The 12,687-nt window shown below is 32.4% G+C and overlaps 1 protein-coding gene across 2 annotated transcripts; it reads right to left on the reverse strand.

The window, feature by feature from the left end:
- Positions 1-3,652: 3,652 nt before the first annotated feature.
- On the reverse strand, positions 3,653-10,755 carry LOC133303322 (FRIGIDA-like protein 3). Of its 2 annotated transcripts, XM_061503213.1 has the most exons (5): positions 10,582-10,755; positions 10,371-10,484; positions 8,048-9,108; positions 7,140-7,309; positions 3,653-4,289 (listed from the first exon to the last, which is right to left on the reverse strand). In XM_061503213.1, the coding sequence occupies exons 2-5, from the start codon at positions 10,379-10,381 to the stop codon at positions 3,870-3,872; spliced, it is 1,662 nt and encodes a 553-aa protein (XP_061359197.1). In that variant the 5' UTR covers positions 10,382-10,484; positions 10,582-10,755; the 3' UTR covers positions 3,653-3,869. The 2 variants fall into 2 exon arrangements, with proteins under 2 accessions (XP_061359197.1, XP_061359198.1); XM_061503214.1 differs by lacking the exon at positions 10,371-10,484.
- Positions 10,756-12,687: the final 1,932 nt, after the last annotated feature.

Here is a 12,687-nt window from a genome sequence, read left to right on the forward strand (position 1 = left end):
AAAACTCTAGTTGAGACTATGTATAATAGCCAGCTTTTTGTCCTTCCCTAAATGTGCATTCATTCTTTTCTTTATATTAATATATTCTATAATAAATTCTTTTCTTCGTATTAATATATTCTGTAATTGAAAAAAAAATTACGATAGAATTTGAAAAATCGATATTGTTGTTTCAGTTATGCTTTTATATTTATAAAGAAATATCCATAGTGTAGTAATTTTTTATCTGACATTTGCTCTGTATCGTTTCAAAGTGCATAAAATCTTAAAGATGATGATCTTTTTCTGTCTCACTTTTTTACTAGCTTGTTATGGTCGTTGATTCGCGAGATCCTTGAAGATGTTAGACTCAGGAGAGATGATGAAATGCGATAATTTTACATATTTTAGTTAATATTATTCTTTTATTTTTATGCATTCCAGTTACCTTTATGAGGATTAGATTAAAAAATTGTATATTATGCAAACTGTTAAGATAAAAAATATAATGTTGTCGCTTTCTTTTGCATATATAAATAACATTCTTCTTTCAACCAAAAAAAAAATAACATTCTTCTTTAATTTGTAGCATTTATTACAATTCACTTTCTTCATATATTATAAGTAATATATTTATATATTTTTTTAATATGTGAACAGTATATCCGGTTAAACCAATGACCCAATGCCTCGACCGAGTCGATGGCTGGTCCAAGTTTTAAAACATTATTTAATATAATCTAAATTTTTAGTGTTTGTTTTTCTTCTTCTAAAGTTAACCTTCTACAATAATTAATATACAATAATTTGCTTATTACTTGAATTTGGACATATTTATTCCTATGTTTGATTACGAATTGTTTTTTAATAAAATACATTTATGGTAAACCATCTTCAACTAAAAAAAATGAAGAGACACCTTCTGCATCGTAAAACTATGTTTGTCATTAAATTTTTTATTATTCATGTGTGTAACCTTCAACCAACTTCTTTTATTTTATATGCATCAAGAAGTTTATTTTTTTATTTTTTTTATAAATTACATGTTAGTCTCTTAATCCTGATTATTTTCTGAAACCTTTTGATATTCTTTTTTTTTCCTAAACCTTCTTTCAATGGTTGATTCTTCATCTTCTGCAAAGCGATGAGCGATTGAGAAACAGAGACAGTTGGCCCTGAAATCTCTTCCAAAGGATTTATTATTGCATATTTTTAGAGTCACTAATATAACATTTTTAGAGTCTATTATGGAACAATGACCGTTTTGCCATGTTTCACCAAAATATTTTTCCATGTTTCACCAAAATATTTACCAGACTGCCACGCCAACAGTAAAATTTTCCAGAATGCCACGTGGCATAATTCGCTACACTGTGTAGCGAATTATGCCTGCTGATGTGTCACCTCCCAAATGGCCACATAATTCGCTACACATGGTAGCGAATTACGTGGACAAGATGGCAGTCCTGCACAGTCAGCCCTAGGACACGTGTCAATGTAGCGAATTATGCCTGGCTTGACACGTGTCCTAGGGCTGACTGTGCAGGACTGCCATCTTGTCCACGTAATTCGCTACACAGTGTAGCGAATTATGCCACGTGGCAGTTTGAAAATTTTTACTGCTGGCGTAACAATCTGGTAAATATTTTGGTGAAACGTGGCAAAATGGTCATTGTTCCATCTATTATAGACACTATTCAATATTAAGTTGGAAATCTCTTATCTATTTTATCTTTTTATTTTTCAGTAAACAATTATTTCTTTAATAATTGTGTCCTACAAAATTTTATTTATAGAATTTATTTAAAATTTGCGTTAACTTTTACGAGACAAACAAACAATTTATTTTTTCTCCGTGATCGCATGGGTAATAAACTAGAATATATATGGGAATAACATTTTTGCATTTGTGGCAGAAAAAAAAATCCTGCCACAAAGAGTAAATCAAGAGTAGATCCATCATTTAATTAATTTCTCTCTCCTTATGGATTTCTCTCTTCTTGATTTACTCTCCGTGACAGAAATTTTTTTCTAACACCTATGCAGAAATTTTTTTCCAATATATATATTACTTTTATATATATATATATATATATATATATATATATATATATATATATATATATATATATATATATTACTCTGCCATTGCAATTATGATAGAAAAAGGTGAAAATATTTATTTTTAAATAAGACAGGCCGGCACTAATTATAAAGTACGGTTATATTTACAAACTTAAAGTTTATAACTTTTATAAATTACACTATATACTACCCGTAGAACATACTACTTGAGCATGTACTACCCATAATACATAATGTAGTTTGTAAATATAATATATTCCCTAATTATAAGCAATTTTTAAAATAAGGTGAGCTTGATTCGAACCAAACATCATCCTAAGCTAAACCAGGCCAAGCAAATTTTTTTCAGACAAACATTAAGAGGTCTAGTTCAATACATGATCGAGAAAAGATATGTATAGGGAAGCTTTTGAATCCATTTTCATTTAAATAGTAAGACATATATAGCATATAAACTGCAAGCTTAGTAAGATATTACATAATAGATATCACATCACATAACAAGTAGAATAATTTAGGCACATTAGGTTCATCTTACAAAGTATTGAAGATTAATCGACATAATAATATGTTCGAATTTCACCCCAAAAAAATGATAATATGTTAGAATAATAGAATGAAATGCTTCTAATTAAGACCATAAATACTTTATGATAATAAACATTAGACAGTGAAGTGTAATTATGTAAGCAATAATAGGAAAAGAAGTATAAAAGAATACAATGCATAATAGAATTATAAGGAAATAAAAGTCGGAACAAATTCATCTTTAAGAAAATTAGAGTGGGCCTTTAGAGAAGATATAAACCCACTTGAATTTCATATATGAGATTTGATTTTCAAATCAAATTGTGTTTAGAATTTAAAAAAATTACGTGATATTTTTTTAAAAAAAAAATATTATTTTCATTACTTCTATTTGCATGTCGCAGGAATTGATTTGATTTTAAATTGTTTATAAATTCACCATTTCATTCTTATTGAATAGTCTAATCAATAAAATAAAATTAATTTTATTTATAATGAGATCAATTTCTAAATCCATTCAAATTTATTTTTTTTCCTCAAAGGGTTCCACACAAAAAATTTGATTTCAAAAATAAAATCAAATCAGATTTGGACCCATACCAAACGGGATGAATGGTCCAGTTCAACAAAAGGCTCAGACAGCAAAGAAAAGCGTACTGATACCTTGTTATCCAGCTGAGTCTACTTATCAAAAGATATGCTGATGATTAAAGGATGGTGTTCAAAAGTTCCGCCCAGTAACGGCGTGTCTGGGAAAATTTATTTCCGAAGGGTATTTTTTTTTGTTTTTTTTTTCAAAAAGTAAAAAAAACATAATAATAATTTAAGTAATATAATATAAATACTAAAAAGCAATTTTTTTTAAACTCTATTAAGAATCTGCCAAAAACAATAATTATTTCTCTAAAATAAGTTAATCTATACGGGCATCCTTTTAAACAAAGAAAAACCATGTATTATGAGAGAATGCAATTCTTTGAAAGCATTAAAAGCCACAGATCATTAATAAAAAACGAAAAAAAAAATGCCACAGATCCAAGACAAGAAAAATATACTCCAAAGGCATCAAGCTAAGCTAATAAAAAACGAGAACAAAGTTCATACATTAGAGGATCAGAATATCTTCTAGTGCACAAGTTAAATTTCAACAAGACATTTGCCTCTTTAAGCGATTCTTAAAGACTACATTGAAAAAAGTACAACACACAACAGCTTAAAGGTTAAGACTAAATATTAAAGGAAAGGATCATAATATCATAAGTTAACATCTCTGCTAACTAGTGGAGATATGTAGCTTGGTACTGATAGCCATTTCCAAAGTAGTTGCCATGACTAGGAGAGAAGTTATATGTTGCAGTGCTTAGTAGAGGAGGGCAATGATTTTCAGTTGGTCCAGGGTACATGTAAGGTCGATCATACACATACTGTGGATACCTATCAGCAACTCTAGCATAGGAAGAAGTTTTGTCAGAAGGAATGTTAGTGACACGAGGACCATATCCCACACCATTAGCACGGGGTCTCTTGGGTTGAGGCTTTGTAGCTTCAGTTTCCCTTTTCTTGTCAGCTTTGGCCTTCTCTAGTTGGACCACTCGTTTTTGGAGAGGATCCAGAGGATACTGCAGATCAAGTTTATGTTCTTCAATGCACTTGATTACAGCCTTTAGTGCAATCAGCTCTCGTTCATTAACCTCAACCTGAGACAAGAAGTCACTAAGCATATTAAAAAACAAAAAACAAAAACAAAAGCATTGTATTACCACAAAAACCAATTGAGAATCAAACAAAGACATCTCATGGAAGGTATCTTGAAGAATGCAAATAAGGACCTGACAGAAACACGAAAGATATGCTTTTGTAATTTGTACATGTGTAGACAGACGCATATAGACACAATCATTAGGCAACCCGAGAGGATAGTTTCTTCCATCAAATATTAATTGCACTTATAATCCCTCTAATTTTTTGAAAATCAAGCATTTTTCTCCGTATTGTTTCAATTGTACCAATGTCAGACTTCACAAATTTTATCAGGAGTAATTATGTAAAATCTCTTAAATGACATTAAATCTATTCACAGAATGAAATGATGTGCCTATCTTTTCTGGTTTGGCATGGCACAAGCTGACTCAGGCAAACAAGGACTACTAGAATTATCCACATAATCCAGTCAGCATCACTAACCATCCCCCTTGTCACAGCCACCCCACACTTAAGCAGAGAGCTTCTGTAAAACACCAGCACAGGTGTGATTCGGAGACTCATGATACACTATGATGGCTGAGAGGTAGAGAAAGACGGTGCTGTTCTCTATGTGGTGCATCAGTGTTGTGTTCTTTTGCCAAGGGGAGCAGTGGCAAATGCCAACCCACCTAAATTATTCCCAACTCTTGTCATTGCCCTTTTCAAATAACATTGTGCTACATCTTTCAAATGACTATGTCATCAGGGAATAGAAAGCCACCACCACTGTGGAGCTAAATACTGTATACCTCAACAATTGAACATACAGAGCATATGCAAAGAAGAGCAAAGAGAGCTCGAGAATCATCTAATCTAAGAGATCCATCTCTCATCTAAATCTACAGCTAGTTCTTTGTACCCACCATTGATTCAGTCGTGCATGTGCACAGTGAAGCCATCAAAGCAATCGAAGCCAAAAGTAAGGGACCCATTAAACAGAGTTCAATGTTGCTCTTATGGTTCAAGCCATTCAAGGTAGCTGGGTGGTGGCAGGAAGGAGGAAGCCACTCAAGTGCATGACAATATCAAGGTTTATGCACTTTCAAGGAATAAGGAGGCTAAGGCTGATGGCCCTGTACAGCTTATGCAATTCTAGGGTGTATATCATGGGAGAACAATGCCATTACTTCCAACCGTGACTGTTTGATCATACATTCTTTATGGGATAAGAATAGAATTGTCTTAAAGACTTCTCTTTGATGCTCTGCCCATAATTGTTTCAAGAGAATACCTATTAACTAATATGTAAATATATCGGACAGCTTTGTTGCACTTTTTAGCCACTTTGGCTTGTATTACCTCTCAAAAAGAGGTGTTTGTTACTTTTTGTAAAAGATGCAATTTTAGGTGTTCAGTGAACATATACAGCTGCTTTTTGTTGACTGATTTCTGAAGAATGTCTAAGCTGCCTTTGAAAACTACATTTGCTTCCGTATTTTACATTTTTTATTCACCATAGGTATGCTTCAAGATGTACATTGTTCAAACATCCAGGAAGAATATTATAAAGTACTAGAATAATTTACTATGCAAAACAAAAGAATCTCAGACGTACATATATTCAATATTTGAGGTCAAATGGCATGTAGTAATACACCCAGTAAAAAGCAAATCACTGACAACCCTTAAGCTGATGAGCAAACTAAAAGCTCGCTCCGTAATCACTTTACACTAGAATCTCCAAGAGCTTTCTCAACAAGCAGAGTCCTAAAGTCCTAAACACCAAGGTTAACAGGTTAAATTAATTTGCAGTTCTAGTTTTTTATCTTATTTGCCAGACTCTATTTTGTCACATATTGTGTTGAAGTTAGTGGTATGCCATTATGGGACAAAAATAAAAGAGGATTAAGAACCAGAAGCAGAAGAAAGAGAGAGAGAGGAGGAGGGGGGGGGTAGCAGAGCATACCCAATGCCCCTAAGCTTCTGAACAGTTCAGAATTTCCCTACATTTTTTTCTGAACAGTGCAGCTTTCACTCAAATGTTTCTATCCTTGACCCTGATAACATACATCGCTGCAGATGAAGCTGAAGAACCCAATAAGTCAGAAATAGACCAAACAACTAGCCCAACCTGTGGCCGAGTACTCTAGCAAGAAAATCATGAAATGAGCAAGTTACATTAAGCAAAGTGGATGTCCAAATTCATTTAACAAATTGGTCATTTCCCACTTAGGCTACCAGCAAAACCTGACTGGCCAAAATAGCACCAAATAAATATAAACACAAGAGCAAGACACCATTACAAATAATGTTAGAACATGATCTTACCACACAACTAGTTTCTACTACAGAAAACATTCCTCTGTAACTAACTACCAAGCAAAATATTGAATGATAGCAATAAGAATATGGGGAACCTTAATTAGAAATGGACAATGTAAAAAACTATTTCAACCAAAAAACTTAAATTGTTAAGTGATACCACATTAATGGTTTTATATTAATAACTCTAACACACATGCTCATGCAAGAGCCCTTGGGCTTAAAGCGTAGATAATGATGCACAGGTTTAATTTTTTGGTTTATCATATGCTGATTTTAACTTACTTTTTTTAATTTTAGTAGAGAATAGGGGCGGTGAAGTTCGAGCTCATGACCACTTGGTCACAAGCTCTCATACCATTTAACGCAACCAATTTAACCCAACAATTTAAATTGGTAAGTGAGACCACATTAATTGTTTTATATCAATATCTTTAATAGACAAAAAGAACTAGGCAATATTTCAGATCACTGGTTCAAATCATTAAAAGAAAACAACAGAGGGAATAATTACTTAATATAGCAGAGACTCAACAACACACCTGTGCAGTGGGAGATGAGTTAACACTTTTAACAGGAGAAGCTTTTCTAGCATCCTTCAAGTAAGACTTCAGTAAAGAAATGGGAGAAAACTGTTCTGAAAGATCAAATGCAAAAGCCAAGTTGACGGCATCGATTTGCCGTCCACTGTTAACCAAAACCCCGATTACACCTGCACATCCAAAAAGTAAAACAAAGCTTTAAAACAAACGGATGCAATAGTTTAGTTGTTTTACTCCATAATTGATATAAATTGTAGACTCATGCATGAGACTAGCATGTTAAAAGCCATTTGGGAAGCTTCTAATAAACTAAGGTCTTGGGCTCTCATTAAAAAGTCATTCACTGCGGCAATGCAATCAGCCAGGATCCAAAAACTCTGTTAACATAAAATTTATATAATAATTTATATTATATTTGATTATTTGCAAAATCAGTTTTCACTGAATATCCTAGCATATTAATGCACACAATTCAATTGCTATAAATGATTTTCAGGAAAGAATTGAGTCATCAACTCATCATAATTCAAGTTTCCTTTAGCTTTTCCTTTCATAATTTAACAAGTACCACCAAGCAGCCACATTGACGAAGACTGGAAAAATGCAAAAAGTAATTATTCAATATTTGTAGAAATTGGAAAAATCCTGTTACTAATATGGTGGGTTTGGCAGATACTTTAACAAGAAATCATATTGTAACAGAAAGAAAACTAAGAAAAAAACTTTTTGTTATTGAAATTAAATTAAATTAAAGAAAAAATGATACAGAGGTAATTAGATGAAAGAGTTGTGCATAAAATAAAGGAATAATAAAAACAACTTTTTCTTTAGTCGCAACAGTTTTAGATAAATATTGTTCAAAATCTCAGATGGTTCATATAAAACATTATAAAAGAACAAATACACACCCGGCATCTTCTCTGACAACCCAAGGCAGCGGCATAAATCAGCAGTTTGGCGACGCCGAGACACCATTGGAATCAGCCTGGATAACTCCTCCTCGTTAAAACCAGAGGCAATACCAAAACTGGCCAGAAGTTGCAAAAATGCATGAGCCTCCAAGGAATTCCCATTGCTAGCATCCATGTCAAGAGCATCCAATCTAGGTTTCCACTCTTCAGCAACCGCCTTTGCCCTGTCCATGATATCTTCTGAAATTACATTAGAAACACAGTCTGAGTTGGTCAGGAAATCACTCAGACATTCCATCAGCATGATACAGGTTCGGCGAAGACCCAATAAATTAGCATCCTTCTTTACATCCTGATTTGACACTTCCATACAGTAAAACCCTTCCAAAGAATCTAAAACTAAACGGGCAGCATTAGGAGCGACTCTTAATGCATATGGTATTTCCTCCCTTACAGCAGCAAGGTTCTTGCGGTTGTCAGATATGAACTTGTGAAGTCCTCCAGCATCCATCTCTTTACATAGTTTTACCAACTCTGGATAAGACATCAACTCCACATTTCTGTTTTCAGGAGAAAGTTGCACATCATCAAAATTACCTTCAGCAGCAATGGACACAGCAGCATCCACTTGTTTCTCCTCCACACCTGGTGTCCCTTGACCCCCATCAGAGACAATAGCCAACTCATTTGATGAAACCTTCCTCTGCTTTTCTCGAGCATTTACAATGGCAAATACAGCAGCATCTCTTTTCTCTTGAAGCCTCTGCAATGAGTCTTTCTCCTTGGCAAAAACAGCTGCTTCCCGCTTCTCCAAAATTTCTCGAGCTTTCATTGTTTTGTTTTCAAACTCTTTTTCTTGGTCTTCTAATTCATGAAAGCGTCTCTTCAAGGATTTCTCAAGGCCGTGGAAATGTTCCTCAAGTTCTTTCCATTTCAAGTTGAGTGTAACAGCTCGATAACTTTCAAGTTCAGCAAACGCTTTTTGGAGCTGTTGTATCTTAGAATTTGTAGAATCTATCAGTGTAGCAACTGAATCGGAGTCTTCCATAGCAAAGAAGCTGAAGAAGATAAATTAAAGAAACAAATACCATATTTCAACATCCATAGTCACAAACCATGTGCAGTAGTATTAAGTTAACTAAATACCTATCAGCAATTACAAATACTCATCATCTTTATATGAGAAAAGCCATACTTGTGCCTTATGAGAAAAACCATACCCGTGCTATCAAAATGAAGAGAAATAAAGCAAGGGAAAACAGATAAAAGCTAGCCATTGAGGATATGGTTATAATGAATAACGATAAGATTGAAAGCAAAAGCTACTACGATTTAGGGATATTATATTATATAACTATATAAAATAGGAATCTAGCTGGTAAAGTTGAGTAATTAACAATGATCTAAAAACAAAGCTCTGTGAGTGAATAATTTTAGGGCTTTAAGTTTGACGTTCATAACTTCCCATTGTGAAGTTATTTCAGAACTATTTTGCTGTACTAACTTCTAAGTGAAGACTGGCAATCAGACAATGAATCAAAACTTATGTGAGTAAAGTGCGTTCCTCCATATTTTCATCATTTAAAACTGTATAACCAGCCCCTTTTAATTGCACAAAATATTCAAAATTTTCCACACAAAAAAAAAGCTAGTTTCGTAACTTAAAGTTTGTTTCCACGTTTAGAAATGAAAATTATTTTATCTGCATGACCATAAACATAATCAGCATTTAGTAAGGTTATTCTTGAATTTGTGACAAAATGAAAGTTCAATGCAATAATTGCAATACTATATAGCTAAAGTCAATAGTATAAGTGAAAAAAGGAAACAATCTAACACATTATCCCTCACGGACAACTCATTATGGCAAGAAGGAAGAAGCTAAAACATCATCCAAAAGCTCCAGCTAAAAATTCAAGACAAAATCTCAAGAGTTCAACCAACTTCACTATTTTTTACATCATATTTTAACCCTTCACCAAATCCTCAAGCATTCACATCTTTATAATTTGTATGGCAGCTTGATTAGTCACTAAAACTCGCAAGGAAACAACCAAAAACAGAAAACAAAGAAAATGTCCGGATCCAAATCTTTTAGAGTCACAACAATAACAAAAAAAAAAAAACCCTAAAATAGAAACAGGAGCAAAATTTGCGCAACATTTCTACTCAACAATTAAGGCAATTTAATTAAATAAAAAAAGACAACAATAAACTGAAAAGTTAAAACTAAAAACTCGCGTCTTCTAAGGCAAGATTTTCTTCCAGCAGAGTAACGAATTTCCAGAAAACAACAAAAATTTCACAAAGTTCTACGCACCACAGTTGCATGAGTTGATTTCGCGCGCAATGTTTATCAAAATCTCTCGAACAGAAAATCAAACGTTTAACGGAGAAAGCGGATTATTGTTCCGCACAAGCAAACAAATCCGATCTAAACCGACAGCAAGAAAACAAAATTACATAAAAATAATAATAATAATAATAATAATAATAGAGAGAGAGAGAGAGAGAGAGAAATGAAGAGTTACCTGATTGATCTGAAAGAAAATATAACATAGAAAAAGAAAGAGAGAGAGAAATCCTCAATCCATTTTTCTCACTTGGAACTTGTAAGTAACCCTTGGAGAGAGAGAAGTGAGAAGTGAGAAGAAGAAGAAGAAGAGAGTGTGTGGTGTTTGTTTAGTTAAATCAGAAAAAGAGAGTCAGAAACGTGACACTGTGACTCTCTTTCTTTTCTTTTTCAATTCTTTTTTTTTGTTTTTTGGCAGTCCCGTTCCCGTTTTGGCCTTCACCGTTTACGGACAGTACCAACTACACTTAAGAGCAAATTTTTGCTGCCACCTTCGCACACGTACCACTTCTTTTTAAAATTTGTCACTTGTATTTATTTTATTTTTTTTATTTCACTTTCATCTTTTCTTTTTTTGTGATTGGTTTTTTTTACTGAATAAATGGTATCACCGTGGTACCTTAAAAATTTCTCTACACTACAGTGTTTTTCAGTTTTTGTATGTGTGAGCGCGTTTTCGACAAAACTATGAAACGGACATTCTTCTTGGGAGTTGTTACGGTGGATACATACCATAAAAGATACGCTTTTGTTTCTTTCTTTTTTTTAAAAAAAAGACACAAGTATTCTGGATATATTATTTTAAAGGGAGCATTGATCTCAAGTCGTAGAAGACACTTCTTCTCATGTTATAGATGAGTCCCATCATATGTTAAAAAAAATAAAAAGGTAACAAGCATGTTTATCAATGTATTAAGGTAATTCTCTCGTATAACATAAAAGAATAATTTTCCTATTTTAAATATTTATTCATTTTTCGTAGTCATCATATGTATATATTAAATGTTGATTTAATATTTTTCATGTTATAGGAGATAAATTTATCTCTTACATATATATAAAAGTGAGAAAAAGATATAGAAAGACAAAATATGAATCCCACATATTTTTATATGAATGTAGGAGAAAATTTTATTTCCGACAATATGAGAAATAATAAATCCTAAATGTTTATAAGTTGTTATTGATTATTTTAACAATAGTATAATAATAAAAAATCTTACACTTTATATCAAATTTTGATCATTAATTTATTTTTATTTAATGGCTCAAATATCTAATAAATAAATATCTAACAAGTAGTAATAATACTAACATTTATATTTCTTAATTTAATTTTAATTCATTATCTTTGTAAAAAAGATTTATAGTTGATATTTTATATAATTGTTTACATGGATAAATTTATTAAATGAAGTATTAATAATAGTATAAAAAAAGGTTTTATGCTACTAATACATTTAAATTAAACTATTTATCTGTGTTTTTACCGAGGTATCTCTACATGCATAAATGTGAAACTAACATGTGATGCAAAACGGGTGTTTAGATAAAATCCTCCCTAAAATAGCAATGATTAGAACCTAGTCATCACAGGTTTTTTTTTCTTTATTAAGATATTCTTACAATTTCATTAGCAATTGCATTAAGTAGAGTTTGAAGTCTTCGCCATATAAGAGTTTGGCTAAGTGACAGGGATTCATCACCAGTCCAAAAGGATGGTAGTATTTAAGATCTTATAAATCTCATATTAGTTATCTACATATTTAATGTGGGACTCCTAATATTATCACTCTTCACGGCGGCTTTCACTCTGATCCGGTGGTAGTCTTTTTTCTCTTTGGACAGCTTCACCCACCTATCATGTAACCCTTTTCGTGGTTCGACTCTCAATGATAACACCAAATGATAGGGATCCGAAGGATAAGAGTGCCCAAGACCTTATAAATTTAATACTAGTTACCTACACAATCAAAGTGCCTAACAGTAAGTTACCATTGCGCCTAATTCTTATTGGTAATATTTATACGCATTTTATCTTCGCAACTCTTCTTGTATTTTCATTTTTATTTTAGTGAGTTTAACTTTGTTAATAATTATATAAAATATCAAATCTAATGAATGATATGGCAATAAATTATAAAATACACGTGTCAAAAATGTGTTTATAATTAATGTCGAAGCCAGAAAATTTTGAAAGGGGGCGAAATTGCAAAGTATATTCTTATTTTCTAATTGCAATTATCTATTTGACAAAATAAAATACACAAAAAGGGTCGCAACT

Source organism: Gastrolobium bilobum, unplaced genomic scaffold, assembly GCF_033153095.1.
Source record: "Gastrolobium bilobum isolate Gb01-03AN ecotype WA unplaced genomic scaffold, APGP_CSIRO_Gbil_v1 utg3921, whole genome shotgun sequence".
Taxonomy (NCBI): domain Eukaryota; kingdom Viridiplantae; phylum Streptophyta; class Magnoliopsida; order Fabales; family Fabaceae; genus Gastrolobium; species Gastrolobium bilobum.

Excerpts from the sequence above, each read along its gene's own strand:
- LOC133303322 (XM_061503213.1), bottom strand. Across the intron at positions 7,310-8,047 it reads GTTGTCAGAGAAGATGCCGG|GTGTAATCGGGGTTTTGGTT; the intron begins GTGTGTATTTGT and ends TTGGATGTGCAG. Across the intron at positions 4,290-7,139 it reads ACTCATCTCCCACTGCACAG|GTTGAGGTTAATGAACGAGA; the intron begins GTGTGTTGTTGA and ends TTCTTGTCTCAG.